Raw genomic sequence first — 26,637 nt, 5'->3', positions numbered from 1 at the left:
GCTTCCTTTCACAGCGTGATTAATATGCAAAGACAGCCTGCTTTCTTAGTAGGATGTGAAGAACCACCAACAAGCTTTTCTAAACCCAGAGGTTTCCACAATTATTTGCACTGTTTATTTTTAAACAGAAGATTACACAGTAACACCAAGTGCTGTAGCTCTAATTTGCCAGTATTTTGTAAATAATGACAATTTAGATTTTTAAATCCATTGTATCATACTTAAAGCATGGGCTACTATTGATTTCAATATATTAAAATTTCCCCCAAATCTTGGAAACTCAGTTCTATGAAACAAGATGGAAGCTATACTTTCTTTTTTAAGAAATTACACTTCATTTTTAAATAGCAAGTGATCTGTCTGGCACATACCTTTGGAAACTTAGGATTTTTCAAAAAATATTATAAATTCAAAACAATACCAAGAAATTACATTTTAATGGTAATCCATCAAACTTATATGTATCTTTAAATTCAATATAAAGCTATGTTTTGATAGAAAATCAAATAAAATTTGTTCAGTGAAACAATGCTACAAAGAAAATGGAATATTTGTACCACAGTTTACATACATATGCACATTTAATCTCAATAAAATAATTTAGGGAGTATTTCTAATCATGTTTCCTTGATGATTTTTACCAAGGTATCCAAGAAAATGAAAACCTGCCAGATATGATATTTGATTTTTCCTAATAGAAATTTCCTTTGTGTTATCATTACTTTATTCCTACCTCCACCCACAAAGTTCCAATCACACAACTACCAGACATTTCCACCTAATAATTAATATAGATAGATAGATTGATTGATTTCAGGGAGGAAAGGAGAAGGAGAGAAAGTTAGAAATATCAGTGATGAGAGAGAATCATTGATCAGCTGCCCCCTGCATGCCCCACACTGGGGATCAAGCCCACAACCCGGTCATGTGCCCTGACTGAGAATAGAACCTCCACCTCCTGGTTCATCGGTCAATGCTCAACCACTGAGCCACACCGACAGGCCCACCTAATGGTTTTAACAACAACAACAAAAATACATCAACAACCCAAATGTTTTACTCCAGATATAGATTTTTTAAATCAATGTATTAAACATCAAAATGTAAATTTAATTTTTACATTCATTTAAAAAAATAAAACCTCGCAGTTATAAGATGTTGGACATGGATGAAACTTATGACTTAAAATTGAATTTCAGTCAAAAGATTTAAAATATATATATTTGTAGGTAAATATTGTTTATGGCCTAAATCAAACTCATCTTTTCACCAACAATCCCAAATCCCAGGATATGTGATTCTATAGGCCAATGGTGATAGATCGTGATCACCACAAATCATCAGTCTTGCTGTAATCTGCATATTAGCATCACTTCAGGGACATCAGTAAATCAGTCAAGATACCTTCATTTCCTTGTGAAATTCTAGTATCCAACCAGTTCAAGTCACTTCCACACCTGCATTCTCCAGACAGTACCAGATACATAACCAGCTCCATATTTAACACCACCAAAATCGTTACAGGTTTAAATGTTTTCTTCTTTTGTACTTTTAAATTCTGAATTAATAAATTTGTCATTGAAAAAGAAAAGGAATGAATTTATTTGTTCTAATCTATAAATAAAAAAGAGAAAAGTAAAGACTAAATAACAATAGAAATCATAATTTTAAATCTCTCGTTTAGTTTTAAAAGTATATAATTTTAAACCCACTTATCACAAAGTTTTAATATTTTAAAATGCATGCATGAATTATTAAAACAATTATACATATTTATAATTTATGTCTTCTTAAAATATCCCCCATTATACTATACATTTACTGTTATGGTATTTAAATAAAATAATTTAACTGTCTAAGGCTGTTAGTGATAGCTATTTTCTTAATATTGCACCAGCCAGCCAAATACAACTCAGAATAATGTACTGATTTATCTCCCAGTGACTTTAAAAGGATCTGTTGTAAATATCTCTAGAAAACGAAATGATAAATGATTATTCAAGTTTCTTATTTAGATACAAAACCACTCTTAAATACAGAAATCAGTTAATGTGTGAAATTTTTATCTTCTAAAAAATAATGCCTATATCTAACTTAGTTGTAAAGAAGTATAAATAATAAAAATATTCTTTTTATGAGAAGGGAGGAAGGGGAATGAACCTCCTGCCTGACCAGTCATCTTAATTGTGTCTGACTGGTAATTTAAATTCTAATTCCAAAGCCAATTCAGCTCAAAATGACCTTAAATAGTAATTTAGGGCAGTTAAGGGACTCATTTTCAATCTCCTATTGAATTATCATACACTGTCTTTTTTTCCGCTTCCTTATGACAGATGGTTTTCTTTAATGAAAATTTAAAATTTTGAACATGTCATGAGTAACTTCAAGTTAGATACACAAAAAGGAAATAACTTTTAGTTGTCTTTTTTCTGACATTTCAGGGTTGTATTTGGTATCATTCCACAGGAGTAAGTATTACAAATGTAACCAAAACAGTTTAGAAAATGGTCTAGAATTTTTTACAAAGCTAGTAAATATATTCATCTTGTATCTCCAACTCCTAGACCAACTACATAGAACACAGGAGTTATTCCATAAATACCCAATTAAGTGAATGTTTCCAGTAAATGTTCCTGCCGCCCAATAAGTCTGGGACACAGCCATTTGCAAATGTGTTCACATAGCTGCTCTTCTCCCAGTCACAGCTTCACTGCCAAGCCCATGTCCTTATACCCAGGAGATATGGCCACCCTGGAATCTTCTGAGAACTCCTTAGTTCAGAAAAGCTTCTTCAGGACTCTCTAACTGGCCCTAACTCTCTAAATTGTCAATTCCCTTGAAGTTGCCTTAACATTCATCTTCTTAGGTCTTTGCCTTTGATGAAACGCCTGGAGCATTTACCTTCTCCTTTAAGAACTCTGCAGGCTTCTTTCAATCTCAAAAAATTCCATACTGAAACATGTGAGATAAAAGATTTCAAAAATGGGCTTTGGCTTGTAGCAATTATGAACCCTGAAAGAGACAGGTCATGAGAGGGTTCTCACAATCTGCTTCAAAATTAAAGCTAACACTCCCTCTCATACCATCTCCCACCAAACCACTGACTTCAACCCAACACACACACATACACACACACAGGCACACACAGTAAGCAACAAGAGGGTAGAGGCCATGTGTCCCATCTCCCATCCTGCATTCTTCATGCTAGCAAAAGACTGTGTTTTTATTAATGGGAGAGCTTAAATCCCAGGGACTTTGTTCTTGGGGATACCAGGCATTGCTAAGGGCAGAAGTGCCCCACAGAAAATAGGATTAAATGAAATCTTGAGTAGTAAAAAAATACTCTCGCCCCAAATAATTTCTCCAACTCAGCTAAGAGAAAAACAGTAGTCAGACTTGGACCCTATACACTGCAAAATGTTGGATTCTCTGAAATGGACCAGTCCAAGAGAAAATGCAGGTACTAATGAGTGGAGTGGATGACCCTCACCCAAAGGCTAGCCATACAGCTTCCCCACAGCTTGTCAGTGTCTCCCTCCTAATCACTAACAGAGCCAGGATAATTATACTAAGAGCAATAAAATGAAACAATATTAAACACAAGGAAGACAGTAACACAATAAAGAGAAATTAAAAGGACAGAGATGACAAAGGAAGCAAGGAAATTTTTTCCAAAGTACTCAGCGATATAAAAGATGTTGCATCAAGAAATAAGAAAAGTATGTTATCAAAAGACATTCAAGCAACAAAAAAGAACTCTTAGAAATTAAATTTGCACTAGCAAAACAGAAAATGCAATAGAAAGATTGTCAAAAAGCTGAGAAAACCTCTTAGAAAGTAAAGGGCAGGGGACTGGGAAAAACAAAAAGATAAATAATAGTGGAGAGAAGATAAGAAAAATCAGATAATCACTCCAACTTCTGAATAAGAGCTCCATGAAAAAACAAGAGAAATAAAAATATCAAATAAGTAATACAGGAACATTTCTCAGCACTGAGAGATATGAATCTCCAGACTAAAACGATCCACTGAGAACCTACCCACTAAATCAAAACAGACCTACATCAAGGCACGTCATTGTGAAATTTCAAAACACTGTAGATAAAAGTAAGGTCCTAAAGTTTTCTAGATGAAAATTAAAGTTTCACACAAAGTATCAGGATTAAGAATATACTGGGCTTCATAACTGAAACGCTAAAAGATAAAAAACACAGAATAGCATCTTCAAAATTCTTAGGTTAAATTATCTCCAATTTAGAGAATTACATACTAAGCTAATATAAATTAACTGCCACAAGCTTAGAAAACCAGCATCTAGACTGAAGAAGGAGAGGAAGGTCTAGGACATACGTCCTCAGGAGAACAAAGAAAATAACCATGTTTGAACATATCAAGAGTGGATTTATACTTTAGTCTGAGAACTTGACACTTGATTAGTGGTAGGTATTTAGAAAGCTAAGCAAAGGATAACTGAGGCCATTATAAACTCTAGGAAAGTCATAAAATTACAGAAGGAAGGGAATAAAATCATAGAATTGTTCAAGGCTCATCTGTGAATAACATTTGCATGGTCATAACTGTAAACATTAAATATTAAGAGGCCAAGGTAGCCCTGGCCAGTGTGGCTCAGTTGATTGATCATCGTCCAGTGCACCAAAGGTCGAAAGTTGGATTCCTGGTTGGGGCACATGCCCAGGTTGATTGAGGGTTAAGTCCCCAGGTGAACTGTGTGCAGGAGGTAACCAAGAAATGTTCCTCCTTCTCCCTCTCTCTTCTTCTTTCTAAAATCAATAAAAACATATTTGGAAAAAAAAAAAAGGAGGCCAAGGTAAAGAAGGTGGCAAGGACAGTGTGTAAGAGTACTAAAGCCCCAAAGGAAGAGTCAATAAATAATATTGAAACCTAAAAAATTAAGGAAGTATAAATAATAGAGATAAAAATATAGAAACAGCTAAAATGTGTAGAAAGTGTTGCTTCGGGGGGCTCAAAATCAAAGGTGTGATTGTTGAAGAGGAAGGGTTAGGAAAGGGTTGGGGCAGGCGACTAATGTGTTTTGTTACAAGTAATAAAACTAACTTTTTAAACAATGTAGATACTTTATTTTGCTAAAACTAAAAATTAAAATCAAGAAAAAAGGAAGAATGACAGCCAATTAATTCCAATTGCTTGAATAGTTAGGAACTTTAATCTCAAGACACAACTTAGCAGACAAGAGAAAAACTGGCTGACCCAGCTTCTCTTAATGATAAATAAATAGCTATGGACTTCAAACTAAACTGAGAAGCTATATACATCAAAACCCTTCCATAAGAATGAAATATGATATTTCCTTTGTCCTAAATTCTTGAGAATTAGAATGTCTCATGAGTGAATTTTCCATATGAGTAACACTAATCACATTACCTCTTCCATTCCTACTTGCAATTGGTGAAGCCAATAGTACCGAGGTTTATGTTTGTTTTATTTTTCCAATGACTCCTTCACGTCATACCTCCTTTAGTATCTGAACACAAAAGACACATGCTCAAGAAATGAATTCATATAATTGTTGCCTGCTCCTTGAATGGGCCACAGTTGGCTCTTCCAAGTGAAGTTTAATTATGAACACCCATTATACTGCAGTATGTTATAGTCATTCCCTTGGCATTCTTTTTAAATAAATACTAAATGGCTATGACTGGTATGCTTGTTGTGTTCCTGAATCTGCTTTTCATGATTTTTCTATTTACTTAAGTTTTCTTACTGTCAGTATACCTGTACTAGCAGTCATGTTTCCTTGACCCTAATTAAATCTAGGAGTCTGTATAGATGTGGTAGAAACTAGGAAATTAATTAAGGATATATGGACTCTTTCTGAATAGAGGTTTAAGGGCTTACCTATGAGTCAAGTGCCTTGATTTCAGTGCATGGACTTTGTGATATCTACCTTGGCTACCAAGAGACTAATTTCCCTTAATTCTTCATTCTTTATGTTCCAAAGTATAAAGGTTGCCAGATAAATGACTTCCAGATTAACAAAGTGTCACCAATATGATCATTAGCAACAACCATTATTTAAATTACTAAATTTTATGGCCCCACCTTTGTGGTGAATTGACAGATTTACTATTAACTCTATATAAATAGAAAGTAGAACCTATATAAGCCAACTTGTTTTTTAAATTCTACTTTGCTCAAAAATCAAGATCTACTAGACTTTGCTTTCACGGGAAGTAAAACAGCTAAGCAATCAGCCATGGCATTTCTGACTCAGTCACAACTCATGGTCTCATCTTCCTTTCATTCTCAAAAATGAAAAATAAACAGGAAAAATGTCATTCTAATTACAATCAATACTTAAAAGCAACACAGATTGTACATCTCTTCACTGTGAACTTTAAAAGAAGGGAAATGAAAGAACATTACTGACCTTACTATGTGCCAGACAGTTCTATAAATTGCCTCATTTCCTCCTCACTAATAACACTATTAGGTGGGTATTATTATATCTGTTTCAAAGATAAATAAACTGAGTGTTGGAGAGATTAACTGGTTCAAGGTCATGGAAATCAGAAGAGCCACCTTTCAAAATGCAAATTTGATGTCAAAGGCCTATGCCTCCTCCCCCCACAGTATGCACTGCCTCTACAACACCAAAAGGAAATACTAAATTAAGAAAGTAAGAGAATCTATTCATTAGATTCCACATATAAGTGAAATCATATGGGATTTGTCTTTCTAAGACTAGCTTATTTCACTTAACACAATAATCCCGAGAGCCATCCATGCTGTTGCAAAAGGTAAGAGTTCCTTGGTGAAAGCCGAGGGAAGGGAGAGCAGGGTCTGGGTGGAGGAGAAGAAATGGGGACATCTTTAATAATCTAACAATGAAAATAAAATATAATGTAAAAACAAAAGAGAATTTGTAATTAAGACTCAAATGAAAGAGCATGTATTGGATTTACATGCTCTCATGCCCATGACAGCAGATCTTGAAGGTTGTCGTATTGTACCCTGAATCCAATTCCAGTGTAACTGCAGCTTAACTGGTGATTGGCAGCCTCATCCACAGCCAGAATGGACACTCACAGTTAAAATATGAATAATAATTTAAAAAAAAACATTAGAAAAACAATCAATCACAACCATTTCCACTTCTTTGCCCATCGGATCTAAACAATGCATCCAACATGTGACAAGCAGAACAAACTGCAGGAAGATTTTTAAAAGGCATAGAAATCAAGTTGTGAATATCATGGGTGATGATACAAGAAGACAAAACTGTGTCTAGAAATTATCTTTTCACATAGTAAATAAAACCGCTGGGAGAAACCCTCTCTGTTGTCCACTTCCTCTCACGCGAACCCATCCAGTTGTCCTTTGCAAGGTCTGTAAATTGCCTTTCCCTCTCTCCTGGCTCTTTTCCACTGGTAGTTACACAGGCCCTGATGGCCCTCAGTGTGAAGCCTTCACTCATTCTTCGTTTTGGTCAAGTCCCCTGGATCTCAGCTTTTCCTGTCTTTGACTCTAAGAACTTGAATTTCACTATCCAACTGAAATGCCTCCAAGATCACCACACTCATCTGAAATAAATCCAGTTCCTACTTGAGTCTCATCTTCCTTATACTCCTAACCACCTTAATTATTGATAACCTCTTTTTTATTGCCCTATTTGTTTTAAAATCTGAACAAAGGCAATATATGTCATTAGAAAAGTCAGAGCATATGAAAAAATTATCTTCTCTCAGTCTTAAACAGTGAAAGAGATGTTTTAAAACAAAATTGGGATTATGCTTATAAAAACATTTAGTTGCAACTTTTTTTTTTTTTTAAATATATTTTATTGATATTTTACAGAGAGGAAGGGAGAGGGATAGAGAGCTAGAAACATCGATGAGAGAGAAACATCGATCAGCTGCCTCCTGCACACCTCCCACTGGGGATGTGCCCGCAACCAAGGTACATGCCCTTGACCGGAATCGAACCTGGGACCCTTCAGTCCGCAGGCCGACGCTCTATCCACTGAGCCAAACCGGTTCCGGCTAGTTGCAACTTTTAAAAAATATTTTTTATTGATTTCAGAGAGGAAGGGAGAGGGAGAGAGAGATAGAAACATCAATGATGAGAGAGAATCATTGATCAGCTGCCTCCTGCAAGCCCCGCATTGGGGACGGAGCCCGCGACCCAGGCATGTGCCCTTGACCAGAATCGAACCTGGGACCCTTCAGTCTGCAGGCTGACGCTCTATACACTGAGCCAAACCTGCTATGGCATTGCAACTTTTTTTTTTTTTACATAACATTATCATCCTTCTCTAACCTAGACATTCATGTTACTAGGCTCTGGTTTCCTCCTTTTTTGTTCAATACACTTTCTGAATTATGGACAAGATACCACTCTAATTGCTACATAAATACTACACCATAAAAACTTCTGGGTGTGACAGAGACTCCACGATGTTCTGATTGTAATTCATGGTGTTTCTCTCCCTGGAAAAAAGACAAAATTATAGACTATTACTGTCTCTCAGTCTTCCTGGTCTCTTTAGCTGGACTCTCTCCTGCTTCTTCCCAAATAGCCTCTGTGCAGAGCTCAATCCTTCCTACAATCTCCTCAACTCTCACACTGGGAAGAATTCTCCAACAGCTCCTGGTGCCCAGGTAATCCTTATCCTGCCTCTGAAATCGTAGCCACGTATTTGACTCTAGATGCTACTTGATGAACTAGTTATCTTTTCATCTCCACTAGACAGTGACTCTGAGGTTAAGGCATTGTACTTTCAAGTTTTTGTTTTTTTGGTTTGCTCTCTACAGCTAACAGATCGTGCAGATGCTCAGTAAGCATTTTTGTTGTCATTATATCTCCCTTTCCCCCAAATCCTGAACCTTCTCTGCACTGCAGATTATTTTATCCTCTCTAGCCCTATATTCCTCATCGATGACAGTAGTTTTCAAACTCTTTTGACTCAAACCATAAATAAGGTACATGTTTTCCATCACAACCTGGTCAACAAACGTTTTACAAAACAATACTTACTCTTACTACATAAGATATACTCTTTTTTTTTCTATTCCATTCCATCCTTTTTTTCCTTTCTTTTTTCCTTCCTTACTTCTTTTTTAATGCTGGATGAAGCCAACTAAATAGACTGCACTACCCACAGCTGAAAAATACTGACCTTCAAGTAAAGATACTAGAATGTCCATTTACCTTCTAAAAATCTAATGTCTGCAAAACTGAGGCTACTCATCTTTCATACAAAGTTACCCCTTATCTCAATTCCCCCATCATATGGACAGTACCATGATTATTTCATCCTTGGGGGTTGGTAACTTAAAATATTTTTCTCTCCCAGTCCATTTTGGAACTAGCAACTACTCCTACTGATTGATTTGTCATCTCTAACATCTCAGCTGTGTGCCTTTTTTAAAATCCTTATCCAAAGCCATTAAAGTATATCTTTTCAGAATTACCTGCTTTATAAAACATACCACAGTTTAATTTCTTTAACAAGGCCCTCTGGTACATAAAATTTGATTGTGTAAGTCTTTTAGGTTATCTGTCTATTAATAAAAGGTATAGTTGTGAAGTATTTTGGTTTGTAATTCATTTCACATATATTATTTTATTTGATTGATTCTCCTAGTCAAATAAGAAATTACAGTTCAAAAAGATATTAAGTACTTTACATTAACACTTGGTTCATTAGTAGCAGAGCCAAATCTTGAACCCAAATCTTTTTAATTTAGGCCCTACCCTGCATGCAAGTCTTCCTACCGCATAAAGCAAGAGACTTTCATTGGATTTCACTGGCTTCCAAACCAGTTTTAACAGATTCCCCTATCTCCCAGTCTCTGGGCTCTCCATCACTTAGTCCACCTTAGATAATGTAACAAAAATCCTTAACTAACCTACTACTTTTCCAGCCACTATTGTGGCTGCTACATAAAACCAAAACTCCCTTTAAGTACTGCAGTAATCTCTACCAATTTGTTCCTACTTCTCTCTCTTTGCTAATGCATAGCTGCAATTAAACACAGAGCCTAGCACAGCAGATGTTCAACTGATATCACTGACCATACTTGTAAATTTTAATAAATGATTTCTCTAACATTTACAGCCACATGCCTCTTCTTTGTCTAGCATTTAAGATTTTAATAAGACTTGAGCCATTAGCTAGTCTGCTTTCATTGCTCTTCAATTCCAATTACCCAGCTGGACTCACCTCTTCCTATAGAGAAATAGGTCCTCCTCTCCCTATTTATCCCACGCTCATGATGTCCAGATCAAACACTACATCTTCCACACCTTGTTTTCAGACATTAATATCAAGCAAGATGATTTTGGCCTTTCTAACCAATTTTCACAATTAATACCGGTCTCCTTCTTTGAGGTACTTATTCATGTGTTACCTTTCATGATTTCCTAACTCTCTGAACCAAGTAGGTGCTTTCTTTCCAACCCTCTGAAAGCCTCTACAGGATCAGAAGTTTATTGCCCCCTCAGCCTCCACACAGAATTCTACACATCATATTCACAGGAAACCTGTTTAATAAACTTTTCAAAAATTAATCTCTACTCCAGGTTAAAATTTTATAAGAACACTAGAGGACCGCTGCATGAAGATTCGTTAAATAGGCCTTCCTTCCCCTGGCTGCCGGCACCAGTTTTCCTCTGGCACCCAGGACCCAGGCCTTTGCTCTGGCCGCCGCCTTCTGTCTTCACTCCAGCCAGAGCCTTCAGTCTTCGCTCTAGCCAGAGCGCCGCTCCTGTAGCTCCCTCCGGACCCCGCCCTCCCCCTCATAGCAGGCATCCCGCCCCACCTGGCTGCTCCACGTCTGCATGCATGCTGCCCAGAGGCCCGGAGCGGCTGGGGGGCTGGGCCGCCGCCATCTTTGTTGGGTTAATTTGCATACTCACTGCTGATTGGCTGGTGGATGTCACAAAGTGACAGTCATTTTTCATATTTCTCTTTTATTAGTGTAGATATTTTTGTATCTGCTACATATTACTGTTTTACATATGTGATTTTACTTAAGCTCAATAAAACCCATAATGAAGTGTCATTATCCCCATATTAAAGATTGGGACTAGGCTCAGAAGTTAAATGACTTGCAGAATATCAGTTACAGTTAGTGGACTCAACCCAGACCCATCAGACTCCAAAGCTCTTGATATTGTCCCTCCATCCTGTTCACTTTGGTTCGACTCATTCAGTCCAGAAGCCAAGCAAACTCACATGTGCTCACCGTTTATTCTGATGCTATGTGTATTCAAATGACCCCAATTCAAAGAAAAGGATGAACTGCAGCCAACCCATATAAGTTATGGTTCCAGCTTCACCTATGTAAGTCACTTAACCTTTCTCACCCACAGCTTCTATTTCAAGGCTTCACACAATCTGGCCTTGGAGAATTATTTCTCTCCTAATTTCTGGCCCTGACACTGTTCCCCAGAAGGACTGTATGTGCTCACAACTTAAGATATGACCTCTGCCTGAATCACCCCTTCTTCCTGCTCCATCTAGTAAAGACAAACTCTCGCCCCACGCCCAGCTCGGGGGAGTCCCAACCAGAGTTAATTGCTTCCTTCCTTGTGCTCCAATGACATGTATTCATGTCACTATTTATAAGTGTAGTCTGTCTCCCTCCCACACTAGATGGCAAGCTTTAGACAGAGACATATCTTACTGGACTATATGAACTGAAATCCAGCACAATTCCTGAAACTGTCTGACCTTCTCAAGATTTCAGAAGGTTTGCTGAATGGAGGCATTCAGGAATGTTTGTAGTGATTCAGTGTTTGTTGAATTAAGTAGTCAATCAATCATGCCTTAACATCAGAATACCATTAGTCCTTCCCATTTCACAGAGTTCTTCAAATGGTACCTCCTCACCTCCCCAACCATCCAGTCACAGATGAATTTCCCCTGATAATTTCTCATAGTACCCTATTCCTTTCCTCAGTTTTGATCAGAATATGAATTATAATTATATGTGTGTTAGTTGTTTGATGTCTCTATTCCTCCACACTATTAGACTGGAAGCTCCATGAAAACAGGGACAATGTAAGTTTCATTTACTACTATATTCCCAGTGCCAAGCACCCAGTATTCAATAGATATTACTAAATAAATTAGATGAAGATTAATTAATATGCATATCAAAAACTCTGTGAGTTGTATGGTGATGATTATAATTATTGGCATTATATATCCAGGTTATCCCCTCTTAGAGAGCTAAAATAAAATCTTCCATCTCTACTCCAATTTCATCTGCCTTTAGTTGGTGAAATTGCTTCCTGCCCTATCAATAGGGCACTTACATCTCACTCTTTTGAATGATAAGAGCAATTAATTTATTTTACGCCAGACAGTAATTTACATTTATCAGTGGTGAGAAATGCTAAATCACCTCAGATCTCACTTAAGATTTTCTGTAAAATAAAGGTCAAATAGCTTCTTCTTTTAAAAACTTTGATTTTGATACATTATTCTAGTCTTCAGTGCACTACTCAAACAGCCTTCATGAGGTGCATGTTTAACAAGCTGGAACGATCAGCTTAGATTCTCAAGCAAGTGGACCCCAGCAGACCAACACGTAGTGGCTAGCTCAGGGTCAGGCGGTGGCTGCCCCTCCCTTGCATGGGCTCCTCTCAAGGCTCTGGGGGACAGGGACCTGACAGTATGTTCTCATGGTCATGTTTTCTAAATTTTGAATTTGCCTTATTTTCCTTAAAGAAGGCATTCAAAATTGTATACCCTTCAGGACCTATGAAACCTAGATCTATCCCTGTGCTAATTAAAGACTTTCAATATTATAATGAGACCACTTTTCTCTCTAAAGTATCCATAACCAACAAGACAGTGCAGGCACATTTAACAACTGATTTCTAAAGTCTAGTTCTAATCATTGAGGAGATCATGTTCCTGTAATATCCATTTTAAGTCCTTCTAAAAAGAAAGCACTATCTGAATAATTATTTTTCTAAATCCACATACATCCCTCTTTCTCACTAATAAACACATCTTGAATGTGTCAATGTCCTGTGAGCTCTAAAATATTCACCACAACTCTAACAAGTAGGTATTACTAATTTTCCCATTTCACAGAAGAAGAAACTGAAACTTAGAGAAGTTAAATGACTAAATGACTTGCTCAAGATCAGACAGCTAATAAGGGATATACGTGGCTGGACTGTCAATCTAAGCTTGTCGGCCACCCTTGATCCCTAATCTACTTCTAGGGTTCCTTGACAGCAGAAATAATGTCATCTCAGTCCTTTGTCATTCCCCCCAGAGCTGAAGATAAAAAGCTGGCACTCAATACACATACTTTTTCAACTCTTTTAAGAGCTGATTGTTACCTAATGTGACATTACTAGAAATAGTAAAAAATGGTGAGGTAATCAGATACTACTATACAAGTCTTTTTACATGTTGTCTCAAGAATGACATAGGACAAAAAATAGGGTCAGATGTTGCCAGTGTTTGCAACTACACATCAAAAAGTCTTCGTGAGTATGGAGTAGAATACAGGTTCTAGAAGAAGCCTTTCAAGTCACGTAAGTGAGGAAAACTGTGAAGTGAAAGGAAAGCATATTAGCATATAGCTGGGAGAAAAAGAATACATAGGTATATTGAAGCCTTTTGTTCAGAAACACACAGACACAAGATAGACCAAATGGCTTATCCTTTTAGTGTAGTCCCCTGATTGCTCAGAAGCTAAACTAATACTTTAGGAAAAGTGTGGCATCCTAACTGAAACCCCTAACTCAGAGTCTGTGTGTAAACAGGATTAAGTGCCTTAAGAGTAATGTGTTGAAACTGCCTGAAAGGTGGACATTTGGCACCCAGAACAGCACCAGAAAGCAGCCTCCTAAGGAGTGTCTTCAGCTGAGAGACAGCACTCAGCACCATGAAATGGAAGGGCATAGTGGCACCGCTGGCAACACCAAAGAATTTACATCCCTTTACATCAGCAAAGGTTTTAAGGTTTGGCACCAAAAGCTAACAACACAAAAAGCTGTGACCTTCAGTTTGATTTCTGGATTTCATTGCCCCACAGTATTAAGTACATCCACCTGCATTATCGATAGTAGTTCCACCACACTGTTTTCTCATATTAAAAACACTGGACCTCAAAGAGACCTAACCATTAGGGGTCAGCAAGTTCCTTGGGCATTTCCCTCTTTCTAAGAGGCCATCTCTTACAATATTCCTCAGAGATTTGCTGAGTATTTTAAGATATGCATAAAATTCTCTTGTGAATTTTACTCATATTCCTTCCTTTTAAACTACAGGAATCATAACTTTAGTCTTTTTTTTATTCAAAGCTCAAATAACCATTATTATTAAATAGCCAGTTGATTCATGTTTTCAATTCTGTCTAATATAACCCATTTTAAAAACTAATATAATGCTAAAATTTGCTGCCATTTCTTTTAAAGTTCCAGGCTTTTCTTAGCTTATATGTTCATGAGATTACTAAACTAAAAAAGTCAATTATGGAATTTACAGTAACATTTATTTTGACTCTATAAAATATTTGTGTACTAAAAACCTCAATACTTAATTAGCACAGGAGAAGCTTTTTAAATGCCTTAGTCTCCTCCCAGGCGGACTGCTCCCAGCAGACTGATGGTGGCAGGTGTGGTCCCTTTCTCTCCCTCCCTGGCAATTGGTTCTGCTCTCCACCATCACAAATGCAATATTAGCAGAGGAAGTTCAAACTATTCTTTAACAGCAGGTAGTCAATCACTTACTTTACACTAAGATAGGAAGGGCTGTCTATAAAATATCTCTGGAGGTCGGCCAGTGGCATTGAAGTCACTTTCAGTCAGGTTCTTTAACACTGAAGATGTAAATACGGGGAATTCATCAGACTAATATTAAATAGAGACTGTGTCACCTTAAAAAATTAACTGGTTGGTCAGAAACACCAAAATCCACATTGCAAGTAGCGTGAAGTTGAAAAGATGCTGTCTATAATTTAAGAAACTGAGTTCTGTAGTGAAGAAAATATCCGTCATGTCTAAAGATTCGTTTTGAAATGACAAAATGGTGCTATTTATTTTGAAAGGAAATTAAGACGTTGTTTCCTGTGACAGAAATATATAAATATAGGTTACTTACATTAAATTACATGTTACCTATCTGAGGTTTAATGACAAATTTTTCAAAAGAGAAGCACTATTCAAAACTCTTAGAATTGGGGGGTTCCATGAGACTAATTTCTCACTCTTAGTGCTGCTTTGGGTAAGCGCCCAAAGAGAGCCCTTGTGAAAAGTACACCCACACCATATTTTTTTGGATAATTACTACTTTAATTTTTGCACTACCAAGCCTGAGAAAGTCACCAGTTAAATCAACACAGTTTTAGTTCAATTAATTGGCACAGAGCCTTGGATGAACCACATTTATTGAACAAGTACACAACCTGCTATTTCCTGCTATTCTAGCATTATTAAAAAAAAAAAAAAAAAAAAAGGTCCTGGCTTTTTTATGCACCAATAATGAACTCTCAGAAAGAGAAACTAAAAAAAAATCCCTTTTACCATTGCAACAAAAATATTAAGATACTTAAAATAAACTTAACCAAGGAGGTAAAAGACTTGTACTCGGAAAACTACAAGACGTTGAAAAGAGATAGAAGAAGATATAAACAAGTGGAAGAATACTCTGTGTTCATGGATTGGTAGAATCAACATCATTAAAATGTCCATACTACCCAAGGCAATCTAGAGATCCAATGCACTCCCTATTAAAATATCAATAGCATATTTCACAGATCTACAACAAATACTCCAAAAATGTATATAGAATCAAAACAAAAACAAACAAACAAAACAAAATAAAAACCCTCCAAATATCTGCAGCAATCTTGAGAAAGAAGAACAAAGTTGGAGGAGTCACAATATCAGATATCAAGTTACTACAAAGCCACCGTAATCAAAACTGCCTGGTACTGGCACAAGAACAGGCATATAAGTCAATGGAACAGAACAGAAACCCCAGAAATTGATCCAAGCCATTACACTCAATTAATATTTGACAAAGGAGGCAAGAGCATACAATGGAGTCAAGACAGTCTCTTCAATAAATGGTGTTGGGAAAATTGGACAGATACTTACCAAAAAAATGCAACTCCCATTTGACCCAGTGATCCCACTTCTAGGAATATATCCCAAGAAATCAGAAACACCAATCAGAAAGGATATATGCACCCCTATGTCATAGCAGCACAATTTACAATAGCTAAGATTTGGAAACAGCAGATGAGTGGATTAAAAAACAGTGCTACATCTACACAATGGAATACTATGCTGCTACTCTTACCATTCGCAATAACATGGATGGACCTGGAGAGCATCATGCTAAGCAAAATAAGCCAGTCGGAGAAAGATATATATTACATGATCTCACTCATTTGTGGAATATAATGAACAAGATAAACTGATGAACAAAAATAGAGCCAGAGGAAAACAATATTTTGGAATATAATAGAAGTAATTTTATTTGCAGATTTTTAATACTTCCTACAACTTTTGTGATATTATACTATATTAGTATAGTTTGGGTAATATTATTATATTTAAAAACACTTTTTCTTGAAATATTAATGTTTATTGCATGTAATATTATTATGTTTAAAATCGTTTTTCTTGAAAAAAAATGAAACTAGACCACCAACTTACATCATATACAAGAATAAACTCAAAATGGATAAAATACCTAAATGTAAGTTGTGAAACCATAAAAATCCTAAAAGAAACCATAGGCAGCAAAATCTTGAACATATCTCACAGCAATATGTTTAAGGATACATCTCCTAGGGCAAAGGAAACTAAGGAGAAAATAAACAAATGGGACTACATCAAAATAAAAGGCTTCTGCACAGCAAAAGAAACCATCAACAAAATGAAAAGAGAGCCCACTGTATGGGAAAGCTCACTGTATTTGGCAAAGATACATCCAATAAAGGGTTAATATCCAAAATATATAAAGAATTCATACAACTTAACAAAAGAAAGACAAACAATCCAATTAAAAAATGGGCAAAGAACCTAAATAGGCACTTCTCCAAAGTGGACATACAGATGGCCAAGAGACATATAAAAAATGCTCAAAATCACTGATCATCAGAGAGATGCAACTTAAAATGACAATGAGGTATCACCTCACACCTGTCAGAATGGCTGCCATCAATAAATCAACAAATGACAAGTGCTGGTGAGGATGTGCAGAAAAGGGAACCCTAGTACACTGCTGGTGGGAATGCACACTGGTGTAGCCATTATGAAAAACAGTATGGAGTTTCCTCAAAACATTAAATCTGGAACTGCCATTAGACCCAGGGATCCGACTTCTAGGAATATATCTTAAGAAACCCAAAACACCAGAAAGAATGTGTGCACCCCTATGTTCATAGCAGCACAATTTATAATAGCTAGCTCTGGAAACAGTCCAAGTACCCATCAGTAGATGAGTGGATAAAAAAGCTGTGGTACATTTACACCATGGAATACTGTGCAGCAGTAAAAAAGAATCTCTTATCCTTTGAGACAGCATGGAGGGACCTGGAGAGTATCATGCTAAGTGAAATAAGTCAGTGAGAGAAAGACAAGTATTACATGATCTCACTCATATATAGAATCTAATTAACTAAATAAACTGATGAACAGAGCGGATCCAGGGACATGGAAGCTTGGAATAGAGTGTGGAATCTCAGATAGAAGGCAGATGAGTGTGGGTGGGTGAAAGAACTTGTATGCATATATGCATAACCCATGGATGCAGACAGTGGGATGGTGAAGGCCTGGAGTGGGGGTTGGGGGTTGGCTGGAGGTTGTCGATGGGGCAAAAAAAGGGGACATATGTAATACTTTCAACAATAAAAATAAAAAAAGATCCTGGGTAAAGTTATCTGGAAAGAAATCAACAGATTCAATCTATTGGGGGAAGGAAGTGAGAGCTTCTTAAAAAATTGACTTAGCCGGGGCCAGGTGGCTTAGCTGGTTGGAGCGTCCTCCCATAAACCAAAAAGGTTTCGGGTTAAATTTCCGGTCATGGCACATACATAGCTTTCGGTTGGATCTGGTCAGGACTCATAGGGAGGGAACCCATCGATGTTTCTCTCTCTCCCTCTAAAATCAGTAAACATACCTTCCGGAGAGAATTTTTTTTTTTTAAAAAAGTAAGTTTTAGACTAATGAAAACTTAGTTCTTGGTAGATCTTTAGAACCTTTGTATGACAGGCCACACTTCCACAGTGTCTGGATTATATTCTCTGTTTAACTCTACTGAATTTTAAATAAATTGTAAGGTATTGTCAATATTTTAATATTTGCTGAAGGAAAATTAACATTTGGGGTTTTGGATAGAGTTGTAAAAGGTTTTCCACATTCTTAAATATGGCTTTATTGCATTCAGTTAAATTTTGTTCAGAAAGACACATTTCTGATCTTAAAATGAAAATCAAGGAAAAAATATTGTTCCCCATAATTGTGCTCACTGCAAACTGCTGAGGCATGCCTTTGTAAGGCGAGGGGCATGACATATACTCTGTATCATATATGCACCAGCTATGTTTGTAAGGTAGCACAGGTGCTCTTTGTTCTTATTTTGATGCTATCTTATTGGAAAATCAGGCCCATCCATTCATTGACTCTTGCAAGTTAAATTGGCAGAAGATTGTAAAATTATAAAAGAAAGATATGACTTAACCATTCCAGGTCATTCAGTCAATCCAGAAAATATCCAGAACTGCTGTAATTCCACAACCTTTCACTTTATTCCTAAAGACCAGAAGACACCAAAATAAGAGAGGGCCAGCCGACCTGATTCTTCGGTATATTCAGTTAGCACACCCTGCATCTTAAGTGTCAAATGCAGCCAGTGGAGAGAGGCTGTATTTCTCTTTGGAAAACCATTCAACTTCTTTTGTTAAGCAACGTGGTGCGTGTTTCACGTCCTGCCTTCTTCCTATCCTCTTGGTCCTAGAGTCAGGAATGAGGACACTTTCCTTTCAGGGACCATGGGTCTAAGTTTCACCCTTGCCTCAGCAGCAGAGAGCATCCTAACCTGGAATTCCCTGGGCGTGTACCCGCTGTCCCTCCCTGGGGGTCCAAACAGCGTTACACACATCGCCATGATGGAAAGAACGGCCTGGCGACCCCCCCCCCTCCCCCGCCCGCCAAGGGCCTACCACAGATTAGGGCTCCATTGTCACGTCCCCACCTATAAGGGAGGAGGTCCCAGAAACACCCTCTCTTCCGGAGGTCGTGCCATGGTGACCCAGGCGCACTAAGGGAAAAGGCATGCTGCGAGCATCCCGCAATCAGGTGGTTGCGGGGACCCAGGGACCGGCGAACTGGGTTTGGCCTCCAGCTGGCTGCCTTTCGCCCCCGCGCCGCCCCGCCCCCAGCTGCGCCCGGGCAGGGGGGCTGGCTGATCAGCGCAGGCGCGTCGGTCCCCCAGCCACCGCGCCCTCGGAGGTGATGCGCTCCAGCCAGAGCGACTGGGCGCAAGTGTGCGTGCTGGCAGGGGCGGGAGGGATGCTCCAATTCGGCCGCAAGACGCCCGAGTGAGCGAGCACCCCACTGTGACCACCTAGACTCCATTTTATTTGCTCGGAAACTGCTGGTAGGAGGGGGACCGGTCGCAGGGCGGGGTTCCTCCCGGCGGGGGATGAGCGAGACCGTTAGCCTGGAACACCGGGAGACCGTGGCAGCAGCGCCTGGCTGCCGCCTAGCCGCAATAAAAGCCTCTCGCGGCTTCCCGCCCAGCCAGCCTCGCTCTGATTGGTCGCCACGGGAGGCACCGGTCGGCTGGAGGCGGCAGCCGGGCGCTGCTCCCGGCCTCCCGGGGAGGGGGCGTGCTGGGTGCTCCCAGGCCCGCCCCGCGCTCTCCCCGGCCTGGCTCGGCAGTCTCGGGGCAGTTCCAGAGGCACCTGGCATCCCCCTCCTCTAGGCTTTCCGAGGATATTTCCCAGCACACGCCCCCCGCCCAGAATGTCGCCTACCCCACCCAGCTCTCTGCAGCGCCTGCTCCTTTCTTCCCTCTTCCTGTCCATCAGCGCCCCAGAGCAAATCCTGGGCTCTGGAGGGGGAAGCTGTTGGAGGGGAGGGTGGGCACAAACACAAGAGTCTTCCAGGGAGGCCGGGAAGGAAACACCCCAAATGAAATGAACCCTCCTTCTGGCCGCGGAGGTTCGCAGGGCGGCGGCGCAGTTCCCTCCCCCCCCCCCCACCCCGCCCCATGGCAGCATCACTACTGTCTTCCTCCCAGCTCCCTATTGTTCGCACTTTGCAAGGACCAGGAACCTCGCCCAAAGAAGACTGGGGCGCGGCGTTTCGGGTGGCTACCTGCCATTCTTCTCTCGCACCGTGCACGCAGGGTCCTCGGTGCGTGTGAAGGCACACGCGCGCGCACACGCGCACACACACTAGGAAACCTGGATCACGCCCTCCTCACCCTCCGCCCCTCCGCACTTCCTCCTGTCAAAACGCGGCGCTCGACCCTCCCATCCCTTCGAGCTCTGGGGCAAAAGCAGGCTTTGCAACTAACCAGCAATTTGGCAAATAAAAAAAAAACTAACGTCATATCTACCGGGGTGCAAGGATGGCCACACAGCCCTGAGATTTTGCCTATGTCGCCCCATTTTGCAAACCGTTATTCGCCCCCCAACGGGGGTGGGCAGGGAGCCCCACTTTATTAGACCTGGGGAAATAACGAGATCGGGGTGGCTACCCTGGGCTTTATTGTTCACTCTTCCTGGAGCCCGAGCTGACAGCCCCTGCCCAGCGGAATCCGAGCCTGTGTGGTGGCTCCAGTGAGCCACGGCATCCCCTGCCGCCCGCCATCGGTGAAGGAGCGCTGCCCATCTCGATGGGCAGTCGCAGCGTCCCTGGGAGCAAGCGGCTCCGCTTCCAACGCCTCGGCACATTAAGTGGAAGGGCGGGCGTGCTGGAGGGGCGCAGGGCGCTCGCTGCGCGGGGAGGCAGCCCGGGTCCACCGCAGCCCGAGAGGGCGCGGGTTCGGCAGGAAGAGCCAGGGCGATGCGCTCCTTCCTCAGCTCCACGAAAATGAGCACCCTTAGCATTCTCCGTAAAGTCACCCGAAATAACAGTGTCCCTCTGGAGAGTAGTAGGGAGATGAAGGCAATTATCAATTCGGATTAAGAAGAATAATTTTTGAAATGTACCTGCAGTTCCCAGGAAAAACAAAGTCCAGATGAGATCCTTAGTTTGCAGCATTGTAATCTGCTGGCTGGGAAGGGTGTTCTTGCCGCGGTAAATTCTGTGCCCCCGCTCCTTGCAGCGAGTGTGGACGGCGTTAGAGCAACAGACCTAGAGGCAGACAATTGCCAGGCTGAGTATGATTATTTTTGCAGAATTGTTTCCTGCCAGCGGCTGCCGAGCTGCGTTCACGCGCTGAGGGGAGAATGAGTGACAGTCCCAGCCTCAGCACACTCGCAACTCGAAGATCCTTGCGCTGGCCCGGGTTCGCTTTGATGGAACTTGGGATGGGAGCGCGGGGCGGAGGGCGGGGGTGAGAACCTCCCTGTGTCCTTCCACCACGCTGGCCACAAATAGTGCCGAACATCAAGGAGGTAAGAGACCGGGGAGGCAGATGCGGCCGCCTGCAAAACGCGGCCTGGAGCAGCCTGCCCGAGGAAGCGGGCTCTTTCACGCACAGTCCTATAGGCAGAGCTAGGATTTCTTTTTTCCACACTTCTCCCCCACGCCTCCAGTCCCTCCTGCCATCCAGCCTTCCGTAGTCAGGAGGCTGGATATTTTAATAACTAGCAAATAATAAAAACAAAATCGTAGGTGTCGTTAGGTTTTCAAAGTTTTTTAATCTCTCCATTAGAGATCCTAAGATCCTTGAAACACAAGGAAAGTCTAGGATTTCTTTTTTTTAAGTACAGGAAATTAGAAATTAGGAGAGGGATAGGGATTACTGTTGCAGGGTTTTGTTTTGGTTTTGTTTGTTTGTTGTTTATACTGGCCATGAAGTTTGCTCTCCCACAGGGAAGCAACATAGTTCAGGGGAAAGAGGTGGGAAGCAATTTAAGTTAGAAGCAAATGCAGATGTTTAGAAGGAATTTCCAGAAATAACTGAAGGAAACGGTTTATAAAGGTTGAAATCTGTGGTCTCTTCATGAATATCCCCAAGTCCTGTTTAGTGTAGGTTTTATGGTATAGGTATGTTGTTAACTAGTATTTTCTTGCAAGGACACACAACCTCAATTCTTGAAGATATTAATGTAGAATATCACTGAGGCACCAGCACAAAGGGTTCAATTACTCCTACAGCTGCGTTTTGGACAGAAGAGGATGGGGAAGCAGGGTGAAAATAAACATGTTTCAGAACCTGAGCAAGCCTTGACTGTTTACGGAACAAAAGGTGAGGGGGGAATCAGGAGCTCCTTTGTACAGGCCTGGACAGCCTGATAGCCCAGCACAGTGGAGCCCTCCTAGGGGAAGGCTGCCAACGTCACCAATGCATCAACATCCCGGCATACTCACCTTTTCTTTAAAGGGCAGGCCCTCCACTGCTGTGCCCTCTTTAAAACCCATCCTCTTCTGGCTACCTGGAGCAGCTGGTGTCTCCTCTCCATGTACCAGACCCAGCAGGCCACACAGCACAACCCAGAAAAGCAATCTTCCACAATGTTTACTTTTGTAACATTTAGCTCATACCAATTACACGTAAGTCATAAATACAGAAAAGTAGAAAGAAGGAACTAAATACCAACTACATCAGCATTTTGGACATAAGATTCCAGAGATACCCACATATTTTCTCAGTCTTTTGTATATGCATATTATTTTTTAATTGACAGTAGTAGCAACTTGAATCCTGTGTATTTTCCTCGACATTTCATTATAAGCATTTCCCCAGGGCAGTAAAAACGGTTTTGAAATCTTTTTATAGCTATGTAATATTTCTCCATATCATGGTTAAGCTCCCCCATTGTTGGATATTTAGATTGTTACCAAAGTTTGATAATATAAATAATGCTTTTTAACAACTTTTAATAAATATTTATTGAATATTATTATGTTTAGCCCTGTGCTGGGTACACCGGATTATATAGATTTTTTTTAATGGTTGCTTCATTTAAGCATCTTTGACTTCAGATATGAGCTTATGCTAATGTGTAAAATTACCATATTAAACTTATGTGGATAAGTATTAGACTCTTTCCTAAAGAAGAGGTTTTGATATAGGGGAAAATATAGAGAACAGGCTTGAAGGGAAAGGAAAAAAAATTAAGGCTGGGATACCCAAAATATTTATAATTTTTCTAACCTATTCTGAACTTGTACCGAGTGAGAAACACAACTTACCCTGCAAACCTCCATTCTTATAGCTCATGTCATTAGAATTAAAAAATTTCTCACTGCTTTTCTCCCCAAATGTTCCTATTTTTAGCTTTTCAATGTAGGCAGGTGTGGAAATCCTATCTCACTTTCGCATTACTGAATTTCTTTTCTCTCTCCTTCTCTCCTTCTCTGGACACACTAATTCTGAGATGTTTGAGGGGCATCCAAGTGGAGATGTGCAAAAGACAAGCAGATAGAGGGGACCCCAGAGAACATCAATGTTTAACCTCTAGGCAGAAGAAATTGCCAAAGCAATAGTGAAAATGCAGTCAGAGAAATGGAAAGAGAATTGAAACATTATAATGACCAAATCAAAAGGAAAAGAAAGTTTTGAAATGGTCAGATAAGATGACGATTTACACGTTTCCTGGATTTGACCACTGGAAAGCCAGTAGTGGTCTCTGAGAGAGCAGCCTTCCATGGACTGGTGCGGAAGGAAGACCACTGTCCCAGGAGTAGCTTGTCCCGGAAGGAGAAAGGGGGGGTTAGACCTCTCTTTTGAGGAGCAGTGTGATAGTGGCAGAGTAATGTGATAATGACAAGGACAGGAAGGAGGCCTGAAAGGTTTTGTTTTTCTCTTCTCTTTCAATAAGAAGATTTTGTTGTTAAGTTATAAAGTTAATTAAATCAGTAGCTAACACCCCACTCATCACCACCAAAACATTATGGTCTAATTTAGACTAGTTGATAAATGAACCATTTAAGGTTTCTTTTCTGGGTGTTGAAAAGGAGACACCAGGCCTGATCCCAGAGCTAACAGATATCGCAGGAACTTTACTTCACATTTGACATAAGCAAAATGCATTCAGGAAAACACAGCAGCTTAAGATCCATCAAAGCAAGAGACAGGAGCCTGGGGTTAGGAGAGACTGGGAATACAGAGACCTGCCCAAAGACTGAGCATGATCCAGGAAAGTGTGAGGACCGGAAGGTAATATTAAAACCACAGAGCTAAAGAGTGAAAGCCTCTAAGGAGCCCTCAGAACTCCCTCCTAGCCTCTCATATCCCAGATCTGGTTGACACCAGAAATGACTGCCAAGTTCTACTGCGTGATGGGGCTGAGGAAACTGACAAGTTTCCCTTCTGAGTCAAGGCTGGCTCAGGTGCTGGTTAAGGATAAGTGGACACTCATGAGCAGATCCTACTGAATGGTGCTGGGATCCCCAAGGCAGAGGCAGGAGACAGGGGTCAACATAGAACCACTGCTTCTTTGTGCGGGTTGTGCACTGCACTACTGGAAGGCTCCTTTTGAATGAATCCCTCCTCAAATACTTAAATCCTTGTGGTGACAATTTTTCTAGTAGGTGGAAGAAACAAATCAAGAAAGAGGTGCTGTTTTCTCATCCTTCCTTCCTTCCTCTTTCTTTCCTTTTTCTTCCTTCCTTTCTTTACTTCTTTCTTTTATTTTTTCAGCAAGTTTTTAAAGGTTGGAAAGAGGGAGAAGTTGGGCTGCAGTGTGGGCACAACGAAGACTGGGTCAGCCCCTTGGGAGCTGTGAACTTGTTGCAATCATCTCACATTGAAGAGCCACCGGATTTAGGCTGCCCTGGGAATGAAACCTGACCCCAAGGCAGATCTCTCCAGCCAAGGGCAATTTTTGGAGACTAATAGCTGAGCACGTCCCAGCATCTGGGCGATTATGACCCAGTCCTGAAAGTAGAATCTGGGAGCTTAGCACAGCATCCATTACCCAATTTTAGCTGTAAATCAAAATATAATTTCATAGAAAGTTCAGTATTTCTTTTTACTGTGGTAAAATATACATAACATAAAATTTACCATTTTAACCATTTTTAAGTGTGCACTTCTGTGGCATTAAACACATTTATATTGTTGTACAATCATCGCCACGATCCATCTCCAGAACTTTTTCATCTTCCCCAACTTTGTAATTCATTAAGTGATAGCTCTCCATTCCCTCTCCTCCCCCAGCTCCTGGTTACCACCATCCTACTTTCCTTCTCTTGAATACTCTTCACATCATACAAGAAGAAACATACATTTGTCCTTTTGTGACTATCTTATTTCATTTAGCATAATGTTTTCAAGGTTCTTCTGTGTTGTAGTATGTATCCAATTTTCCTGTGCACGTATATACCACATTTTGTTTATCCATTCATTCATCAGTGGACATTTTGGTTTCTTCTACCTTTTGGCTATTGTAAATAATGCTGCTATGAACATGGGTATACAAATATATCTTTGAGTCTCTGCTTTTATTCTATGGGGTATATCCCAAAGTGGAATTGCTGGATAGTATGGTAATTTTAAATTGATTTTTTTTTTTTTTTTAAGAATTGCCATACCATTTTCCCCAGTGGCTGCATCATTTTGCATTCCTGCCAACAATGCACACAGGGTCCGATTTGTCCACATTCTTGCCAACACTTCTTTTCTTCCTCTTTCCTCTCTCTCTCTCCTTTTTTTTTGATACTGTCATCCAAATATATGTAAAGTGGTATCTCATTGTGCTTTTTTATTTGTATTTTCTCAATGTCTAGAGATGTTGAGCACCTTTTCATGTGCTTATTGGCCATTTATATATCTTCTTTGGAGAAATGCCTATTCGAGTTAGTTGTCCATTTTTTAAATTGGGTTATTTGTTGTAGTTTTTTTTGTTTTTTGTTCTTACTAGTAAGTTGTAGACGCTCTTTCTATATAATAGATACCAATCTCTCATCAGCTATATGATTTACAAGTATTTTCTCCCATTGCATGGGTTGCCTTTTCACTCTTTTGACAGTGTCTCTTGATACACAAGTCTTTAATTTTAATGATTGCCAACTTGTTAATTTTTCCTTTGGTTGCTTATACTTTTGGTGTCATATTCAAGAAAGCATTGCCCCCTAATCCAATGTCTTGAAGCTTTTCCCCTATGTTTTCTTTTAAGAGTGTTATAGTTTTAACTCTTACATCTAGGTTTTTTATCTATTTTGAGTTAATTTTTCTATATGGGTCAGGTAAAGGTCCAATTTCTCTTTCTTTTTTTCTCATGTGTATATCTTGTTTCCAGAACCATTTCTTGAAAAGACTTTCCTTTCCCTAATGAATGGTCTTGGCATCCTTGTCAAAAAATCATTTGGCCCTTTATGCAAGGGTATATTTCTGGGCTTTCTATTATATTACATTGGTCTACAATAAGTCTATCTTTATGTCAATACCACACTGTTTTGATTACCATAGCTTTGCAGTAAGTTTTTTAATCTGGAAGTTTGAGACCTCCAACTTCTTTCTTCTTTTTCAAAATTAGTTTGGCTATTTAGGAT

General features: G+C 39.8%; 1 protein-coding gene across 16 annotated transcripts in view; it reads right to left on the bottom strand.

Annotated features, from left to right (window-relative positions):
- Positions 1-21,567, bottom strand: part of NCAM1 (neural cell adhesion molecule 1) — a 346,241-nt gene extending 324,674 nt beyond the window's left edge. For 8 of the 16 annotated variants that reach the window (XM_080642698.1, XM_080642707.1, XM_080642708.1 and 5 more), the window contains exon 1: positions 21,183-21,567. In XM_080642698.1, coding sequence (XP_080498824.1) covers positions 21,183-21,234 — 52 coding nt within the window. In that variant the 5' untranslated portion in view covers positions 21,235-21,567. The remainder of the gene's footprint in view (positions 1-21,182) is intronic. The other 8 variants (XM_080642699.1, XM_080642700.1, XM_080642709.1 and 5 more) reach the window with 1 other exon arrangement.
- Positions 21,568-26,637: the final 5,070 nt, after the last annotated feature.

Source organism: Plecotus auritus, assembly GCF_963455305.1.
Source record: "Plecotus auritus genome assembly, chromosome: 9".
Lineage (NCBI taxonomy): Eukaryota > Metazoa > Chordata > Mammalia > Chiroptera > Vespertilionidae > Plecotus > Plecotus auritus.
Note: the sequence above shows the minus strand (reverse complement) of the source record. Positions and strands in the feature narration are given on the sequence as shown.